Source organism: Netta rufina (genome assembly GCF_964035555.1).
Source record: "Netta rufina genome assembly, chromosome: 21".
In the NCBI taxonomy this organism is placed as follows: domain Eukaryota; kingdom Metazoa; phylum Chordata; class Aves; order Anseriformes; family Anatidae; genus Netta; species Netta rufina.
Genome location: NC_140145.1, coordinates 11,403,344 through 11,423,290, shown reverse-complemented (window position 1 = coordinate 11,423,290; position 19,947 = coordinate 11,403,344). Strand labels below are relative to the sequence as shown.

Below are 19,947 nucleotides of genomic sequence, written 5' to 3'. Positions count from 1 at the left end.
GAGTATATCTACAGGGCAGGCCGCTGCCCAGAGCTGCAAGACATTCAATAATGCTCTGAGTGAATGTGATTTGGTCGGGACGGACGTTTGCTGGTTTGCCTAGGGCAGCAGAACCCACAGAGCTGGCCTTGAACACAGCACAGTAGTCCCTCTCCGGTGACCTTCTAGGGAATAAAGAAAACACATTACGGATTAATAACCAGAGAAGAAGGCAGTTACTTCACTGAAGCAGGACAGCTCTGCCACTCTGCTGCAGGAAGTTGTAAATGTATTTTCACAAGGAAGCTGTGAAATGTGGAAGGGAAGACCAATGTAGCCACGTACAAAGACCAAAAAAAAGAGTGAGGATCCTAGCGAGTAGCAGCAGTCTGCTCGGGTGTCGTCCTGGCCTGATGTCAGATCCTGAGCCAAGATGTTTTGTGGTTAAAGAGGTTTCAAGAGGCTTCCAATTTCGTTCTTATTTTGGCAGCTTGATTATTACTTCCCTGCACAGAACATTTTTCACGTTGCATTTTGCACAAACACCAGTTCTGGAATCGGTATTCGTGCTGTTGTAAGTGGGCCCAGCAATGGCATGATGAGTCAGGTTACAGAGCTGGGCTATGAATCTTTAATATTAGGTTCACTATTTATTTTCAGTTTCTTTTTTCTTTTAGAGTCTATTATTGGGCACTTAGATTTATATTTTCAAGGAGGACAAATAATTTTGACAGCTTAGATAATTGTACATGTTCCAAGTTCAGCACTGAATTCTCCAGATACCTAAAATCACGAAAAAATACTTTTTGGAAAAAAGAGAACAAAACAAGCTACTTCTGTTGTGCTTTGTGAGCATTCATACAGCTGTAAATATTCTGAAGCATTTTCCTAATTAAAACTAAACTAATACTGCTGAATAGATGCTTTGCAAGAGTTTTTCCTTTTTTGTTTTTTGACAAGGTTTGATTACTCAATCCTATTTTGCAAAATGCACTGTGTACATCTCAGAAATTTTTGATTGAGTTCAACCAAAGCCTACTAACAGCTGGGGAGACAGCGTGGTTTCCTTGAAGACGCAGTGAGCTCAACTGGTAACAGAATCTGCAGTGAGAGCATCAACACTGCTACCAGCTTTTGGACCACAGGCACCCTCAGTAACTTAGAGCCAACCGAGAGAAATAGAGTTGTACATTCCCACGTTAGAATGGTAAAGGCACAATACTCTGAAGGAGTAAGAAAACACACACCCAGCCTGTGTATGTGGGGTGAGCGCGAGGGGGAACAACCTTGAAACAGCAGCAGCTCAGGTAGTTCTTGAAGCTTTAACTCACATTTGAAGTCTCTGAAGCCCAGTTTTGGTGGCTGTTTAACTGTTCTGGAGGGATTGAGGTTGCAATTGTTGAGCCATAGGGATTTGCTTGAAAAACAGTTGCAGTAGCAGGAAAAAAAAAATATCTGAGAGCAGTGGCACAGTGTTGTATCGGTATCACGGGTTCAGGTATTCACAGGGTCAATTGACAGGCGTGCTAATGCAGAGTGCAAGATTAATTGGCTTTGGTCAGCTTTTGCTTCACTATCTGAATATCATTATCAGGAATGTAAATGATTATGCTATGCAGCGAAATGCCACAATAGTCTCAGTGTCTCCTTTTATACTTGTCTCTTTTTAAACAGGGTTTTATCTAAATGCAAATGTGATTTCAGCCTTCTGATTAGGGCATTATACAGTCATCCATTCCAGAAAAGCACAATTAGTGGATTATTTTGTTTCTGACTCAACAGTTCTTGGTTTAGATAGTTTGTTTGTTGTACTATGCATGAAATTTAAGTTATCACAAGGAGATTTACAGTATTAGTCACAATTACAGCCAGATTTTGTGAGGTTGAGGTTTTTATTTTTCATGGCAGATAAAAATTGTAACATTTGTGGAGTCTTTTTGGAACAAAAGCATTAATGCAGACTCTTACTATGCCTTATTGTCCTTTTTGTGCAAAGTGAGGGGCAAATTAACTATGCAAATTCCGTGATGTCGTGGGGTGTACAAGTACAGAATTCAGTCATACCTCTTCTCAGGATTTATTCAGCGTTGAATTGTGCTAAGATACCGTGGCACTGTATGAGAACCTAACGGTGGGTCAACTTGTAAGATTATTTCTGATCAAACAACTGTGTTAGTAAAATTGCCATCAGTTTTTCCATGTCCTGATTTCCAGTGAAGTGAGATAAAAAAGATCCAGTCCAGTTCCCCAAGGCGGTTGTGTCCCAGCTGAGATAACATGGCAATGCTTAGTTGATGCGGAATTGGCTGAGGCAGGAAGGTGCAAAAGCATAGTTGGTGGGACAGAGTACTTCAAAAGCAGTTAAAACTGTGTATGCCATCTGGAAGAGAAGAACTGTATTGCACGATAAAGCTAGGATGCTGGAGGCAGCTCAGAAAGGTTAAAAGGGGGAAAATAAGAAACCAGGGAAAGAGAAAGACCTGTCCAGATGACATTTCAATATGCCAGATCGTAAGAAGAATTTGATTTGATTTCATGGAAGCTGGATGCACATATAGACAGGAAAAGAAAGAGTATTAGGTTCTAATAAACTATCAAATGGATTACTGCTTTAGGGTTTTATACAGCTTTTCCAGCCAGTAGGCTCTGAAATCATGTTAGATGCTGTACATGGAGCTCACAGTTGAGCATTGTGGTACATAAAAAGTTGTAATTATCTTTCTACAGTTGCAGACTGAGGCACTGAATACACTGAAGTGTATTCTTGAAATTACAACGACAATGTTGCAAGATTGTGGTGGTCCTAAAGGGAGCAAAAGTTCCAAGAATGCCAAGAAAATGACTCATGTATAGGAGAACTTAATCCAGACTCAGAAATTAGCCAAATAGTGTTTGTTTTTTTTTTAATGTACACAACAGTGGCTGTCACAACTTAGGTAACTGAGGTGACGATACAGAGAATGCGTTTCAGCACTCTGAAACACAGCTCCCGGTACCCCGACAAGGTAGCAGTGGCTCGGTGCCGCTGGTGAGGTGTGGGGGGTCCCTGGGTGGTGCCGCGGCTGCAGGGAGCAGGTGGAGCCCCCTGGAATTACGGCGCCCTTCACAGCCTGCTCAGGGTGGTACAAACACGGGGACTCTGCGTGCTCAGAAAAATAGGGGGTTTTGGTGGTAAACTCCCCCGTGAAGATAACTCATGTCCCAAAGGTTGTAACATTTGTGACGCTGTGGATGTACAGCAGCATTCAGGATTGCTTTTTCTTTCAGTATAGGGCCTTCCTGTAATGAAGGTTTGATAACTAGAACTGGTGAAAATGTCAAATTTCAAATCCATTACGAACTCCAACATTTGGGGGAAAGCAGAAGCAATTTTTCTGAAATTTCGTGTGTTGGTCACATGATTTGAATTTAACAGTGCATTGTGTTCCTATGAAAAATACTGCAGTGGAAAAATCATAATTATCTAAAGTGAAACACATTTTTCATTCCATCAATCAGCTTAATCATTCCATATTTGTATGTTTATGAGACTTTGGTTTCCTGCTCTCTCCCGTAGATGAGTTTCTTTATGCTGAAGCAGGCTGTCCTCTACATTCCCAACACATAAAGAATCTGTGCTTTTGCGACAGGAAATCTATAGCACCACTTAGGTTTAATTAGAGCATGGTGACAGATAGGACTTCAAAGCCTAGAAACAACTCAACAAATTGGCCTTACTCCCAAAGCATGTTTTGAGGTGTGCCTTGAGCTGGGATGCAGTGGGAATATGGGAAATACAGGGTTAGGAGCTGAAGGACAGTGGAACTGTCCCAGTTCTTACCAGCTAAGGATCAAACCAAATGAACCTGCGTATAGAGATAAGCTTGCGTTCAGGTCAACAAAACACTTTTTCTATTAAAGCCTGAATGTCAGTGCTACAGAACATCCCCAACTGCCGCTGAAGGAAGGAGGAAAGGGAGAACAGTGACTGGAGCCAAAGGTGTGCTGTATGAAGCTGGTCTAATCCTTTAATCTCTGCCACTCACTGTCCTGTAGGCAAGCAGGCCCGTCTCAGAGTGGGGTTCTGGTGTGTGAGACACACACGGGGAGACCCTCAGGGTACGGGAATAGAACAGATTCAGAGATGCACTTCAAAAATGGCTGGCTGCAACACCTCTATGTCCTTAAGCTCCAGTAACTCCGAGGTCTTGCTTACCCTGCACAATTTCACATGGCTAAAAAAAACTTAAGGCAGCCAAAGAAAGTCAGTGTGTATGCTGCTGGACTTCTTGACTTCTTGTTATGAAAGAGAAGTGAAGCTAGATTTTGGTCCAAAACATAAAATCCTGTTCTTCTCAGTTCTTCTGAAACAGAAACATCAACATCTTCTCTAAATTGAATGGTGTTGTGACAGAATCCCTTAAAATCACGGTGTGTGTCAGGAACGTTGCTCAGTCTAAATATATTGTTCTCAGTTTTTTTGTCACCTGCAGTACAAAATGTAAAGGGAAGAATGAAGTGAGGGGATTCAGCATGATGCTTGTGCAGTAAATGTTTATTACAATATATGATGTGAATTAGTAACCCCAAAATAGTTTAAATAAAAAGATAACAAACACCAGGTGAATTATTTCAATAATTCTATTTAAATAGTTGGGGGGAAAGAGCCAGGTGTTGGGTGAAACTACATTTCCTGAACAGGAAAGCAAAGCAAAGGTATTTGCATAATAAAGCAAGCTTTGTCCAAGATGATTTTCCTGAAGTTTCATTTGCATTTTCACTGATAGCTGGTAGGGGAACACAGCGATACGGCTGAATTGAGTGCTAGCAAGAAACTGAAGGAGAATCTTCTTTGAAGGTCCGTTCATATTAGAAGGGTTCCAGATGTGTTAAGAAAACAGCTTCAGAGAAGTCAAGGAAGGAAGTCAGTGCTGAGAGTGATACCGAGGGTGGAGTGAAAGGTGTGTGCTGCAGGGTGCCCTCGGCTCTGAGTGCTGGCAGCCAGCCCCAGGACTGACTGACCCCCTTCTGGCGGCTGGGGAGGCGATTCTCAGGGATGTGCACAGGCTGTGCTGTAGGCACTTTAACTTCTCTTTTTTCATAAATACAAACTCTTTGCTAATAAGCTTGATATGATTATATATCAAATCAGTGGTCTGAGGGTAAACTGATTAGGACTGAGTGTATCTATTGCCAGTGGAGCTGCAGGTCTGCACACACCAGCAGCTTACTCTCAAATTGCTTAGCTCCCAGAGCCTGCCTGCTTAAGCTCATTGCAAAAAGTTTAATTTGGGATGAAAAGCAAATGAGGACTTCAACACTTGGAAAGTAAATAAATCTGCTGGAATATTATACAATGAGGTAGGTGCCCAGTATGCCCAAGCAAAACTGAGGTCACAGACATGGAATCGTTCTACTTAACTTAACCTTGTAACAATAGGCGCTGTATCATAACGCTTCCTTCTGCAGTCAGTGAGAGAAAGGTAGGGAGGGATTCAGTCTGTTTTTTTGGAGCTGTTTTTTTGGAGTTTATCTTTCTGCTGGTTGGAGGGGTAATACAGGGATCCCGTTACAGACCTTGGAGTGTAATCACCTCATTTTACTCAAATGCCAAAGGGAAATGAATTCAAACCAAGTAACTGCATGGAACTGATGTCCAGCATAGGTTTCATTGCAAAGAGAAAGTGATATTTTAGAGAAAAGAATGGAAGAGAATGAGATGAACATTCCTAAGCCCAGGGGAGTTCTGATCTGTATTTTAAGCTGAACTTTTTAGGGCAGAGCCATAATTAGCAAATCTCGTGTGCTTGGAAAATGGGCTGGCAAGTGGGGTAGTCAGACTGAAACCATTTTAAGAAGCCAGCTCTTGGTCTCTATTTCTGAAGTTTTGTAAAATCTTTCTGCCTTATGTGTTTTGTTTTTGTTTTTCCTGGACAGTAGAAATCCTGTGGTGTGTGAGGATGAATGACTTTTGTTACACAAATACGAGAGAACAGAACTGGAATCAAGCAAGCAGAATGAAAAGATTGCAGTAGCGGTAGAGAGCCAACTTATTGTCCTCATGATGGAAGAATAGTTTTCTAATTGTTCATGAAACCTAATGGAAGCCATATTTTGGCTGTAAATAATTCTCAGGAGGGACCATTGTGAAGTCTTACCTCATCTCTCTTACTTTACTAATAAAACATATCAAATATTCAAAAGCAGGCACGCCCTAGGAAGCTCAAAGTGCACTAAACCACTTGTCAGTTTTGGATACTAGAGAATGATGGGACTGTCCAGAGGTTTTTCTGGCACATCACTGACCTGTTGGAAGTTAGTGCCGATTTATCTTTGGTACGTGTCAGCTGTGAGAGGAGAGGATAACAGGCAGAAGGTAAAGATTATGAGGACGGAGTCCAAGAGCCAAATAATTAAGGTTTTCTTACTCACAAGACATCGTGATATTACACCCAGCCATGGTGAGAGAGGGGGGTTTGAAAATTAACTCCAGTTAGCATCTGCTTCCGAGTTACCTGTAACCAAAAAAAAAAAAAAGGAAATACCACATCTTGCATTTTGTCCATGGAATCTCTCCTAAGTGGTGTAACCATTTCGGTCCTGGAGATCTGTATTCTAGAATCCAGTAATAAGACCCAAACCAAAGTTACTGTCTTAAACATTAAATTCAGCCTGCCTTTTGTCTCGTTGGTGTGTGTTAGTTCTGACACCAGGTGGGGCACTCCCAGCACAGGACTTATTGCTGCATTTGGCGTTGGCATCACCCATCTCTCCGCCTGGGGAACGATCCCTGTCTACTCTCCTTCTCAGATCCCCCGAGTGGCAGTGCTTTCCCTGGGGTTAATTAAGGGAGTGTCCAAGCTGAGCCTTGTGCATGTTGCTGGCCAGCCGTGTTGCATTAGCTACGATGGGAAGTTACCCCAGCCGTTCCAGTGGCTTACAGATCAGGGGATTCAACTGTCGTTTTGTAAGTGCTTTTTTTTCTAACGTTAATGGTAGAGTCATGGTATCAGCACCATAGATTGATCTCACAGCTCTCTGCAATCAAAAAATTATATGGCATATTGGTAACAAGGTATGGGTAAAAGGCCAGTTTGGAGTTTTTAAGGGGGAAAAAAAAGCCTGTAGCCTAGAATTACAACACTTAAGGGTGTTTTTCACTAAAGGGTTAATCGGTGTGTTCTATTGTATATCTTTAAATTAGTTTTAATAAGTTACATCACATAATTTACATCAGCTCATCAGATAGTAACTCTGCAAAGTTCTCCCCTGAAACAGCCGTCTTTTTCTCTTGAAGGCTAGAAAAAGGTTTTCGTTCTGAAGTGTCATCAGAAGCTTTCTTCAGGGCTTCCATGGCACCCACCATTAGCCATGACTCACTATTTTTTAAGGACCTGCAGAAACAGTGTTATAAAACTTGCCTGTTGATAGCAGCTCAGCAGGTGGTGAGCTATGTTGTGTGCTCTATTAGGCTCCACAAAAACATGTTCGTATTACTGTCACCTCCTCCCCATTCCCATCCCACCTGTTTGGCTCATCTGCTTCATTCTGCCTCATCTTATGACTTGTCATTAGTCTGCCTTGTAAATTCTTTGTGGCAGAAACTTTTTTGTTAGACATATATATATGGATATACAGAGAGAGGGACTACCTACCACGACCAAGCCCAAGTTCCTGGCTGAAGGGTATGGATGGGCCCAATCCCAATACAGAAAATAACACTAATATCATGAGGCTTTTTCTTATGTATCTTCTGTAGACAAGAAGCTCTGCCGCAGGAACAGCTCTCTCTCATTTTACAGGATTTTACCTATTTTTGAACCTAACCACCTTTTGTCTAATTATGGCAGCATGGATTTCACCAGTCTTTCCCTAATGAGCAGAAGCAGCATTGCCATGAGTCACTCAGATATAACCTTGTCCTGTGGCTTGGTGCCATGAGTAAAGCAGCATTGTAGAGGCCCACCCTTCAAGAATAGGGCACATAATGTGTTTTTCTCATAGAATTGTTTAATTTTCTTCAGATAGAAGAATCATTCATAACCAGCATGAGCGTACACTAAAACCAGAGTATGAATAGAACACGCAGAAGAAACTCCCGGGGCCAGAGCAGCGAGCAAATGTTTTTCTCTCTCCCCCTTTATCATAGAATCATTCAGGTTGGAAAAGACCTCTAAAATCATCTAGTCCAGCCTTTAACATAATATTACGTGCTGTTTTAATTTTAATTTACTGGCTATGTTTTTATTGTTGTAAAATTACTTTACACTTTTAATACTGTTTTTAATAAAATTCAGTGGATATCTTAATTTGTGTTCTTTGTTTTCAGCAGCTAAAAAACGTGATAATGGCTCCACTACCCAATGCTAAATTTGTTCAGAACCCTTTGCAATTACTTGCTTTTCAGAGGTGCTTTGCAGTGAAGGTGCTGTATCAGAGCTGACTGACGCTTGGAAGTTAAGTACATCAGCTCTGGGCACTGCAAGGTCAGCGGAATATTTTGTTGTCTCAAGAAGAAAACTGGTATTTATTTCTTTAGGGCTGTGAAATTTACATATTGGTCAATTCAGAGACAGAAGTTTTTGCTTTATTTCTGTCCAGATCTGCATGGCTGATGCCTGGCATTTTGCTTACGTGACTCGGGAAGTGAGCAGAGCAGCTGGTATGTATGTGCCTATTGGGCAAGTCTGGAAATTCCGGACAGCTTGCAACCCAACCAGACTTAGAGATCTCTGGAGGTCTTGACCTAACGTTTTCAAATTCCATTGAATACGACATTTAGGCAGTAAAAGAACGTATGTAGGGATATTCAGATTCATGTGTAACAGTCCCATGCATTAGCTTTAGAAATCCCATCGAAGAAGGCCTACTAAGTCTTGTACTATCTCGTGTTACTGCAACTCTTCGTATGTTTAAATCTGGCATTGCTCCTGTCTGGGCACTCCTGTGGCTGCACGGGTGGAATGCTTGGGCTGTTAGCTTGGAGGTGTTGAACCTGGTAGCCAGTGCAATCTGTGAGATGTAATTAACTTCAGGTAAAAAGCATAAATTTCTCATCTGGAACTTCAGCAGCCCATGCATGAGATGCTTATTGTGTTATTCTACTTGGAACTAAATTTGGCCAAAGAAATTTCTTAAAGGAAGCAAAAAGAAAAAAAATATCCAAGTGATAAGTAAGTATCATAGCGGGTGCTAAAATAATGACTTACACCTACTTCATTATTTAGTTACTTATGTATTATCTTTATTCTTAAGAGTAATGATGTAAAAGTGTTTTTTTCCAAATGTTAATTTAGTTCTCTGCAGATGGTAACCATCTGTTAAATGACAAGTCATTTACAGTATTTGATTAGCACTTTATATGGATTGGGTGGACTTACTGTTACAATATGTAAGTGTAGTTATTGAGGTGAAACTTGCTAGATTTGTTATTTTCCTGTTGCTGTTCCAAAAATGAAAAATTTCAAAGCTAATGTTAAGCCACAAACCTCAGCCAAATACAAGTAAACAGATCTCTTGGGGGCTGCCAATACTATTCTGTTTACTGTAGGTTTTTTTTCTTCTTCTTAAGAGAAAAAAAAAGTATTAAATTGCAACACAGCTTAATATTACTATTTTAAAGTGATTTTCTCTGCTTGAACTGCACACTGTTTTTTCTACTTTGATCGGTGACAAATAACCACAATTTGTCCATAAACTAAGCAAGTTCTGATGTATTTCATGTTGTTTTCTTCTAAAGATTTTTTCAAGTTATACTGCTCAATTTTAATTTACTGGCCATGTTTTTATTGTTGTAAAATTACTTTACTGTTTTTAATAAAGTTCAGTGGATATCTTGATTTGTGTTGTTGGTTTTCAACAGCTAAAAAACGTGACAATGGCTCCGCTACCCAATGCTGAATTAGTTCAGACCTCTTTGCAATTATATCGCTACCTGCTTCGATGCTGTAAGCAACTTCCCGAAGAGAATATTCGTCAGCATTACAGACATGCAATCAGGCAGGTGAGAAACATATTTCTTTTCACTGGTGGAATTCAGAGTTGTGTGGTAGTTCCTTTTTTGTTTATTTTCCCCCTACAGTTTGGACCAGCTTCTTATAACTTTGGGCATGTAAAATTTTCTGTAAGCTTGAAACCTTTGTGGATTCAAAGGGTTATGCTGGGAGTGTGTGAAGGAGCATTTCCTTTCGTCTGCTTTGAGTCTGAAGTCTTCAATTTTTCCTTTGCTTTCATCTCTACTTCTTGTGTTAGTCCAGAGTGAACAACAATTCCTTATTCACCTAAACACATCTTTTATGGTAATACTTGCTAGTTCCTTGTCTGTTACTTTTTTTTTTTTTTTTCAGGACAGGTAAATCTCATCTAACTGTTTATATGCAAGTCATTTCGTGCCTTTGATGTTCTGTGTCATTTGTAGTTTTACTGTGCCAGACAACTCCAAGGAAACTTCACTATTCAGCATTTTACTTAGGTGCTGTTGAATTTACTAGGATGTGAGATGTTTATTAAATTTGGTCATGTACTTTGCATTTCCATGTAAAGAAAGGTATCATAGAATTGTAGAATGGCTCAGGTTGGAAGGGACCTTAAAGATCACCTAGTTCCAACCCCCCTGCCATAGGCAGGGATGCCACCCACTGGATCAGGTTGGCCAAGGCCCCATCCAGCCTGGTCCTGAGCACCTCCAGGGACGAGACACCCACAGCCTCTGTGGGCAACCTGCTCCAGTTCCTCACTACCCTCTGAGTGAAGAATTTCCTACTAATGAAGAATTTCCTCCCAAATCCTGAATTCCTGAGGTTCCTCCCAAATTCCTGAGGTATCTTTACCTCCTAAAGGTACCTCAGTTTTTGTCCAGAATTCAAGTTCTCAGTAGTCTGTGATCATCTTCTCAGTGTCAGTGTTTTTTGCTGATGATGTTTGAAAGGAATATAATATTTAATATGAAATTACATTTACTAAGCCTTGTTATGGAAATAGCATAGTCAGGTGCTATGATGTATATTTTTTACCTTTTCAGATCAAATGTTTGTGTGCCTCAAATTTTCTTTAGGATTTAAAAGGATCCTTATTTTGACAATTGTTGCAGTAAGTTGGTCATCAGTGTAACACTGATCAAATGTTGCAGAGTTTCAAAGTTCATGCGGATGAAGACAATCCTGAGAGGATCCAGCAAATTATTAAGAGAGCCATCGAAGATGCTGACTGGGTCATGAATAAAGTAAGTGCATCAGATTGTTGAAGTTTAGCTCTGACTTAGTTCAAATCAAAGAATAAAACACTGCAAAGTGAATTAGGAGCAGGAAACTGTTCTACTGTCCTGGATATTGAAGCACCTGAGTGAAAGGAAATAACCTAGCTGTTTGGGGTTTATGAATTTGATGGTTCTCGTTTAAAAATTCTTCTTTGTCAATATAAATTTAAGTGTATTTTTTAGAAGCAATGATGCTTTAAATTGATCTCTGTATATTTTTTTTTGTTTCCTTTAAGAATTATATTAAATTTCAGCAGTGGTGACTAATGTCAGTTTATCATAGAGGAACGACACAAGTCACAGATCATTGTTAAAAAATGGCTTCTCTCCTAACAAGAATCTGTCCTCTGTTGATCAGTTTACATAAATTCCCTGAATGCTTTTTTCTCAGGTCTTACCTGTGACTAAATGGATCGGGGTTAGACAACATGGTGGCAGAATTGTGGTAATCAGTTCACTCATGCCACAGTTATCACCAAGTGGAAATGCCTCCTTACTGTCACAGCACTGAAATGTATCACTCAAACAGGCAATGCCACAAGGTCCATGCCAAAATATCATACTAGCAGAGGAAAAGTGGATTGACAAACTGGATTCTTAAATAAAAGAATGTTTGCCATTGGACAGCTGAGTTGCATGGACTTTGGATTTCTCAGAGTATCATGACACAAGTCAAAAATTTAGCTTGCTCTAAGTATCAGTGACTTAATTTACTAAATGACTGCTAAATCCCTATCTCTGCTAGTCCATGAAATCCAAATAAGAATTGTTACAGGAGCAAGCACAGATTAGTCATAGATTATAAATTTATAGCAGTAGCTAAATCCCAGCGGTTACAGTCTAGTAAATAACTGTCTGTGCCTGAATCTGATTTTGTTCTCCCTACAATTATGAAAAGCCTCATTGTGATTCTGCAGCAGATTATATTGTACTTAGTTATATTGCCAGTTTTCCAGTGGTGCAAGAGGAGGATCCAATTCGGTGTCCATCAAGAAGCAAATGGCTCCATTATTTTATATCGCAGAGGGAAAGCCTATCGCATCTCAATCTAAATTAAAAGAAACAGGCAATTTTGTGTAGACCATGAATAGGATTGTAAATTCTTGTTGGTGTGAATCATTACTTTTAGTTATGTATTTTTTCCCACAAATATATATTTTTTTTCATTTCAGTATAAAAAGCAGAAGTAGAAGAAGGATGAAGACAAGAATGTCATTGGTAAACATCTTTAGAGGACTTGCAGTCAAATAAGTCCAGTGCTATGTTATTGTCTGCTATTTTCCTTTATATAATGCAAATAAAATAATATTTCTGAAGCTATTTGAGGTAGTAGATAAAATGACATAGTCTAGGTTCAAAGTATTTAGCATGCATAATCACAAACCCTAGCTTAAAGCTCAAACTTCCCTAAGATTTGCATAGCACAGAACACTTCTTGGGAAAACTTACTGAGCATGAAAATATAATGCAGTACAAGTTATTAACCAATAACAAATAGTGCCCTGTCTTTTGTTCATATCTGGTGAATTAGAGTCTCATCTGAAAGAATTTAACCTGTATTTGAGCATAAAAGTCTGTCCTTAGAGCCTGAAAACTTGTGAATTGCTCGTTCAGGTTCAGAGCAAATTTCTATTTCCTTGATTATGGATTAGATTATTCTGTTAGGCCTGGGGAAAGGCATAGCCTACTGAGCGGAGAACGTTCCCCTGAGGATTTTAAGCCCATCTAGAATTTGAACAATGGTATTTACACTCCTGTTGATAGCAAGGCTGATTTAGTCTCATCTCTTGCTTTTCCCTGCTTATGGATATCTTTGTTCCACTTTGTAGGTTTGCACTTGAACTGATTTCTGTCTTTTCTTATTTAAATATAGGTGCCTGCCCCTTGTGACCCTAGGCTCTAAAATCCCATGAAAACAGATGCCATTCAGATGGGTTCTATGCGCTCCATGCATGGTATGATCACTGAAATGTGTAATCTTGTACAAATATAAAGGCTTTCACAGCTTTTTGCAATGTGTAATAAATGGTATTTAAAAATGTGAGTCTGTGTCCTTTTTAAGAAGACCATCTTTTCGCTGCCCTAATAGATTTTCATCAGGAAAAAATCAAAAGGAACGCTAGGTATCTTAACTAAAATTAATTTAGAGGTGAAAGTTTCCTTTTGAAGCATTAGCTGTACTTTTGAAGCTTTTAGCTGTACTTGGAGCTTTCTGCCTCCAGGTGGCAGTGCATGCTGCTATGCATATCTGAAGTCCTAAGTGTTTGGGGGTTAGATTTGTTTGCTTTTACTGTTCGTGAATTGTGAATTGTTGAGCTTCTTCACCTGCCAAAATAGAACTCAGGTGCTAAGCCAGATCTATTCTGGGCAGATTTTATTTTTTCATGCAGCCATGAAAGAAACAAAATTCCAGCTCCAAGTAGTCAAGCAGAATTTCAGACAAGTGCTATAAAAGAAATGAAGGCCATATGAGAAAGTTTATACAATAAAGTATTGTATCAAAAAATTTCCTTTGTATCTGCTCATCCTAGCCCCTACTCTTCAAACATTCTTTCACTTTGTTATTTTTTCCCCTGCCATCCCTGCTACTGTCCTCTCTCTAGTCCTTCATCTTTTCACCTCATCTTATATACCTTCAGCTTTTGTAGCTTTTGTCCCAGATCTTCTTTAATTCTGGTATTTCTCATCTTGTCTGCCTACCACAGTTCTTTCTCCTTCACAAATCCCTTTCTGATAATTATCTTAGAAGATACTAAGGTATTTTGCTGGGGCCACCTTTCTACTTAATTTCAAATAATAAAGCACAAAGGTAATAGAGGATTTCAAGAAAATAGGAACAAACTTTTCTTCATATGGGGAAAATTACTTATCTTTCTGTGTAAATTTTTGGAAAGTGTATCTGGTTTAGTTTATCCTTCCAAAATAATTTGATGCAAGGTAGAACACAGAAAATTTCAGCCCTGGCATTTGGAAAAGAATATACAGTATGAAACCAAATGCTAATAAAAAAGCTCAAACAGATTTGATGACATAAATATGAAAGTGCTACCTTTAATCAAGAGCAAAAAAACAGCTGACCCATGCTGTATTCCAATTCTATTATATATACTCTGTTGTAGTGTAGAGATGCACCAACAGCTTTATATTGTTGCAATAGTGAAAACATTAAGACCCAGTAGCAGTAATATTTTATGGAAACATGGTAGTTTCCTGAACTTTAAGTGTGGTGTGCTCAACAACCCTCTGTTGCTTTCATTATCTAGCTTTATGTAGTGAGAAGCATACTGATTTGCTTAGTTACTTAATAAGATAATTGCATGTGTTTATATCATTCTTACATGCATGTTATTTAATTTGTGGATAGTTCAACAGGGAATACACCAGGGAGCTGGAGGATGCAACTATGGCATGTCTGCAGCTCCAAATGTCTGAGGTGCCAGCTGAGAGATGGAAACATCAGACCCAGAGGTATGAGAGCTATAACTGGTATGGCAGGACCAGGATGTGTGAATTCTAGTCTTTGGCAACTGGTAGAGCGTGCAGTTCTTTGTAGGGTGAAGAGGGAGAACATGGTTGCTGAGGCAGGAGACATGACTAAATATTTTGACAGTAGTGATTCAGGGCATGATGAGATGCCTGAGTCATTTTCTTTTATACAAACATAATCTCATTTTCAAAATAACAAACCTTTTAATAGAATGGGAATATGATGTGAAGATAACTTTATTTACTCTGTTACAGAACAGTTAATTTCCTTGCTAGTGGGGAGACATGATGCAAACATCTTTTTACTTCCTTGTGATAGTGAAAGTAATCCTGCTTTCTGTCTAAAACAGATATGTTTCTCTAATGACTGGACATTGCATAGCTGAGGCTTTCCTCCTTTCAACACACAGTCTGTTAGTCTGTTCTTCAGCAGCATAATTTGGGATGAAAGATGTTGATTTAGCCTAAATATAGACAACAATCTGAACTCTAAAACAGGATTTAAGCAGTGATTCAGTACTTTAGACCAAAATTATTATCTGTAAAAACCTCTACTCAGAAGTCATTTGATCCTGGACATGCCTAAATTTGCCTGTCACTCTCCTGTTCGACCTGAGAGTTAGTGCAGTAAATAGGGTTCTCTTCATCAGCTCTGTGCCTTTCTACCACCCAGCCTTGCTGAGACTGAAGGACTGTTCTCTGTTTCACCAATGACTTAATTTGGTGTTAATACCAAGTGGTTAATACCACTGTGCTAATGATGATCTGTCAATCACTGTAACAGGGCCCAATGTGGGAAAGACTTGTACAGTCATAGGCATAACTTGATTTCTGCTGCTCACATGGGAATGCTTAGTTGGAAAACCTCCTCAAGGGCTCTGATGGCAGTTGCAAAAAAGCTATCAACCCCCAATAGATTGGTGTATTCACGTTTCCCTATTTAATCATTTAGAATTTCTGAAAATAAAGATGTTGGGTGCAAAATAAGTAATATAGGATAAAAGACTGTGTTGAATCAACAGTTGAATGAGCAGTGTAAACTTTTTATCACTTTAACTTTGCAATACTAGCTAGCGAATGAAATACAAAGGATGATATCAGGAAAAAGGGATAGGCATATTTCATTTATGAGTTCCTTATTTCAGTAAAACGAAACAAAAATCTATTTCTGTAATCGTACATCATGCCAGTTCTGGTAAGTAAAGGATGATTGGTAGGTATATGAAATAATTGAATAACTAAGGGCTCGCCAGGAGGTCATATCAAAGCCTCAGGTTTTGTTGGCACCAGTGACAGGTATTAACAAAGTAAATATTGTTACCAATGCTGCTTTCAGTGCGGAATGTTATCACTGGCCATTCATCAGCCTGAGAGTTTTCATTGTGTTTACAAATTAACAGCTATGTACTGGAAACAACAATTTTGCAGCTTGTTACTGTAAGATCTTAAGTCAATAACTTCTCCTAAGTACTCCTGTAGAAGTTTACTTAAGTAACATTAACTGTTCCAAGGTTGTGCATGGACAGCTCTGTCAGTTATGCTATAGATAGGGTTTCACAGGAGACTTGTACAAAACAAACATTTAGAACAAAGGAAAAGACAGTTGAGAGACTTCTGCTTAATAAGTTGGGTAAATTACTTGTAGTTTTTGAAGCATGGAAAAAGATTATTTGTATCACATTTCAGCTGTGGAAAACGAGAAACAATTTCTAAGTCATTAGCTCCAGGTTATAGACTTATCAAAATTGAGTCTGAGGCTAGAACCAAATCTGGTGCTTTACTTTCTATATGTGTAAACATTGGGAACATAAAGCTGGAATTGTATGGAAATGACCTATACAGTACAAACACAGAAGTGACGTGTCTAGAAAGACTGGAACAATGACAATTTACGAGAGAGTTAGTTGAAGCATTTTGTTTAGTGTATAGGTTCTTGCTCTTAAACCTGCAAATGTGTTAAGGGGTCGACTTCTGTTATTACCAGCCTCAGAGCCTTGTGTAGAAGTTTTCTGTTTAGTAAAAGTCTTTCTTTTTTTAATTTGCTCATATTAGGTTTTGCTATTTGCAATTAGGTTTGTTAATTTGTGGTTTATCTAAAATACAGAAAAGCATTCTGCACTTGCCATCCATAAAGAGATGTATATTTATCTGATCACACTCTTATGCCAGAGATGTTACTGATTTCAGTTTATTCTCGCCACTGAAAGTCATTTGAGCCTTGTGGATACTGAGTAAATACCGAGTAAATACTTCCATCCCAAGCCAGGTTTTGCTTAACGTCATTTGTCAATAATTGAGTATTCTCTAAATCATCCTTTGAACTGTAACACTTTGTAAACTTTTTCATTTGCTTTGTTATGTCACAGATGTAGTTTTTTGTTTAGAGACACATGAGCTTAAGAATATAATGCTAAACAAAAGCATCTTGTCTGTAGTGTTTGGCCTATTTTCAAATGTCATGAGGGAATGGTCCTTACTGTGATAGTATAAAGAGCAAGTGTACACACTATTTCTGAGAGAAATAATATTCACTCTGATCTATACTAAGGGAAATAGTTCCTTTTTTATAGGTAGCTTTTAACTTGGCGCAAACTCAACAAGTGGCTGAGTCTTAGATGCTCGGTATTTCTCTGAAATACAGATAACATTCGTTATCAGAGTCCTTGTCTTCTGAACTGTAAGCAGTAATCTTTAGAACTATATGCCCCACAATATAATGTCACTTGGTATTACAGAATCACAGAATGGCTGAGGTTGGAAGGACCTCTGAAGATCTAGTCCAACCCCCCTGCCGAGCAGGATCACCCAGAACACCTCGTGCAGGATGGCATCCAGACGGGTTTTGAATATCTCCAGAGGAGGAGACTCCACAACCTCTCTGGGCAACCTGTTCCAGTGCTGTGACCCCCTCACAGTAAAGAAGTGCCCTCTCGTATTCAGATGGAACCTCCTGTGCTTCAGTTTGTGCCCATCACCTCTTGTCCTGTTGCTGGGCACAACTGAAAAGAGTCTGGTTCCATCCTCTTGACACCTTCCTTTTGGATATTTATATGTATTGATGAGGTCTCCCCTCAGTCTTCTCTTTTCCAGGCTAAGCAGGCCCAGCTCTCTCAGTCTGACTTCGTACGATGGGTACTCCAGTCCTCTCATCATCTTTGTAGCCCTCCTCTGGACTCACTCCAGCAGCTCCGTGTCCCTCTTGTACTGGGGAGCCCAGAACTGGGCACAATACTCCAGGCATGGCCTCACCAGGACTGAGTTGGGGGGAAGATCACCTCCCTTGACCTGCTGGCAACACTCTTCCGAATGCACCCCAAGATACTGTTGGGCTTCTTGGCCACAAGGGCTCATTGCAGACTCATGCTCAGCCTGCTATCCACCAGGACTCCCAGGTCCCTCTCTACAGAGCTGCTCTCCAGCAAGTCACCCCCTAGCTTGTATTGGAGCCTGGGGTTATTCCTCTCTTTGTGCAAGACCCTGCACTTGCCCTTGTTGAATTTCACGGAGTTCCTTTTGGCCTAACCCTCTGGCTTGTCGAGGTCCTTCTGAATGGCAGCACAACCCTCTGAGCTCTGCCATCCAGCCAGTTGCCAATCCACTCCACAGTCCACTCATGTAGCCCGCACTTCCTGAGCTTGTCTGTGAGGATGTTCTGGGAGACAGTGTCAAAAGCCTTGCTGAAGCCAAGGTTGAGCACATCCACCACTGTCCCCTTGTCTACCTGGCTAGTCATCCCATCGCAGAAGGCTCAGATTGGTTAAGTATGGTTTCCCCTTGGTGAATCCATGCTGACTATTCCTGATCACCTTCTTATCCTCCCCATGCATGGAGGTGTCTTCCAAAATCACATATGTTTACCTGAGAAGTCTCTTTGTCAAGAACTGTGTTCTGAAGCAAGTCAATAACCCATGGAAATGGCTTTACGCGGCGCTGCGCTGCCCGCTTGGTCAGTTGCTTTGCTGTGGTGTTTCCTACTGCTGAGAGGCTGTGTATTTCTTCTTGAGCATGAGCCAGCTGGTGTGTCTTTCAACTTTTGTATTATTTGATTTAATTTATCTTATACTTCTGTCAAGCCAGATTTTATGAAATAGTGTTAACTGAAATACACACTAGTCATCAAGTATTCCTTTCAGCTCGTGATTAATCAGGGCAGACATTAAATTAAAAAAAAAATCTTTGAAGAATATTTTCTGTTTTGCTCATAACTGTTTGCTGATATTTAAAATAGTTTTTAAAAGTTCAGAAGCAGATGGAGACATCTGCCACTTGCAGGTAACAGTTTAACAATGTTTGGTTTTGTCATTAGTCAGAGAGATCCCCCCACTGCACACTTAAACAAAGGGAGAAACCCTGCACACTTAAGTAACCTGGGAGAGTCTGAAGAGAATTCTGGACCTGGTGTTTGTTGTCCCGACCTAGGACCTGGGAGGCATAAGAAGTTAAGTTTCCTGTTCTGTCATTATTAACCTGTGTGCCTTTTTCCCCAGAAGAATCATATGCTACATTAATCCATTTAGAAAAGGATTAACTTGTGTTTTGAGTCAATAACTTCTGAGCAAACTTTGGTTGGGTGCTTAACTGCCTCGTATATAGTCCTCAATCAGCTGCCCCCCAGCATTAGATTGAACCTTTGTTACATGTGCTTCCTTCTGCTTGTGTTAAGCTTCATCTGCTTAAAAACTAGTGCTTATGTCCTTCTATTATTACAGCTTATTTTTTGCACAGTCTGTGGTATCCTTCCATTCTTCTTGAAAGAATTTTAAAAAGAGTGTTTTGATTAAGATTTCCCGCTATTCCACAGAACATTTTAAAATATTTTAAAAGTGGTTTTTAAAAGACATAAAGTTGACAAATTCTTGTAACTATTAGATTGACCTATGTTCTGCATTAGGTAACATCACACAGGATCAGGGATTTTCTCAGTTTTACCTTCATTTTCTCTGTAGTCATTTAATCCTCAGAAAGTCAGCTGTATCTCAGATGGTATGAAACAAGGAACAAGGAAAACAGTGTGTTTCAAAACTTCAAACAGAAGTTTAGTAGCCTGGAAAATATTATATCATGATGGCAGACGGGTATAGACTGTGTTTGCTGGTGACACCTCCCTGGTACTCACTGATCTGAGGACTGATTTTCATGCCTAAAAATAAAGCATTGGTTTTCCACCATTGTGCAACTGCAAGGGCTCTCTTTTATTTTCTTTTTTCCTTTTTTTTTTTTTTTTTTCTTCTTTTTAGAGATCCCAAAGT

General features: G+C 39.7%; 1 protein-coding gene across 5 annotated transcripts in view; it reads left to right on the top strand.

Annotated features, from left to right (window-relative positions):
* The window catches only part of LYRM9 (LYR motif containing 9), a 37,237-nt gene extending 19,524 nt beyond the window's left edge, over positions 1-17,713 (top strand). For 2 of the 5 annotated variants that reach the window (XM_084299382.1, XM_084299381.1), the window contains exons 3-7: positions 8,560-8,620; positions 9,821-9,961; positions 11,087-11,179; positions 12,385-12,430; positions 13,086-13,244. In XM_084299382.1, coding sequence (XP_084155508.1) covers positions 9,836-9,961; positions 11,087-11,179; positions 12,385-12,402 — 237 coding nt within the window. In that variant the 5' untranslated portion in view covers positions 8,560-8,620; positions 9,821-9,835 and the 3' untranslated portion in view covers positions 12,403-12,430; positions 13,086-13,244. Of the gene's footprint in view, positions 1-8,559; positions 8,621-9,820; positions 9,962-11,086; positions 11,180-12,384; positions 12,431-13,085; positions 13,245-14,576; positions 14,681-17,433 lie in introns of those variants that run through there. The other 3 variants (XM_084299380.1, XM_084299379.1, XR_014619026.1) reach the window with 2 other exon arrangements.
* The last annotated feature ends 2,234 nt before the right edge of the window (positions 17,714-19,947 follow it).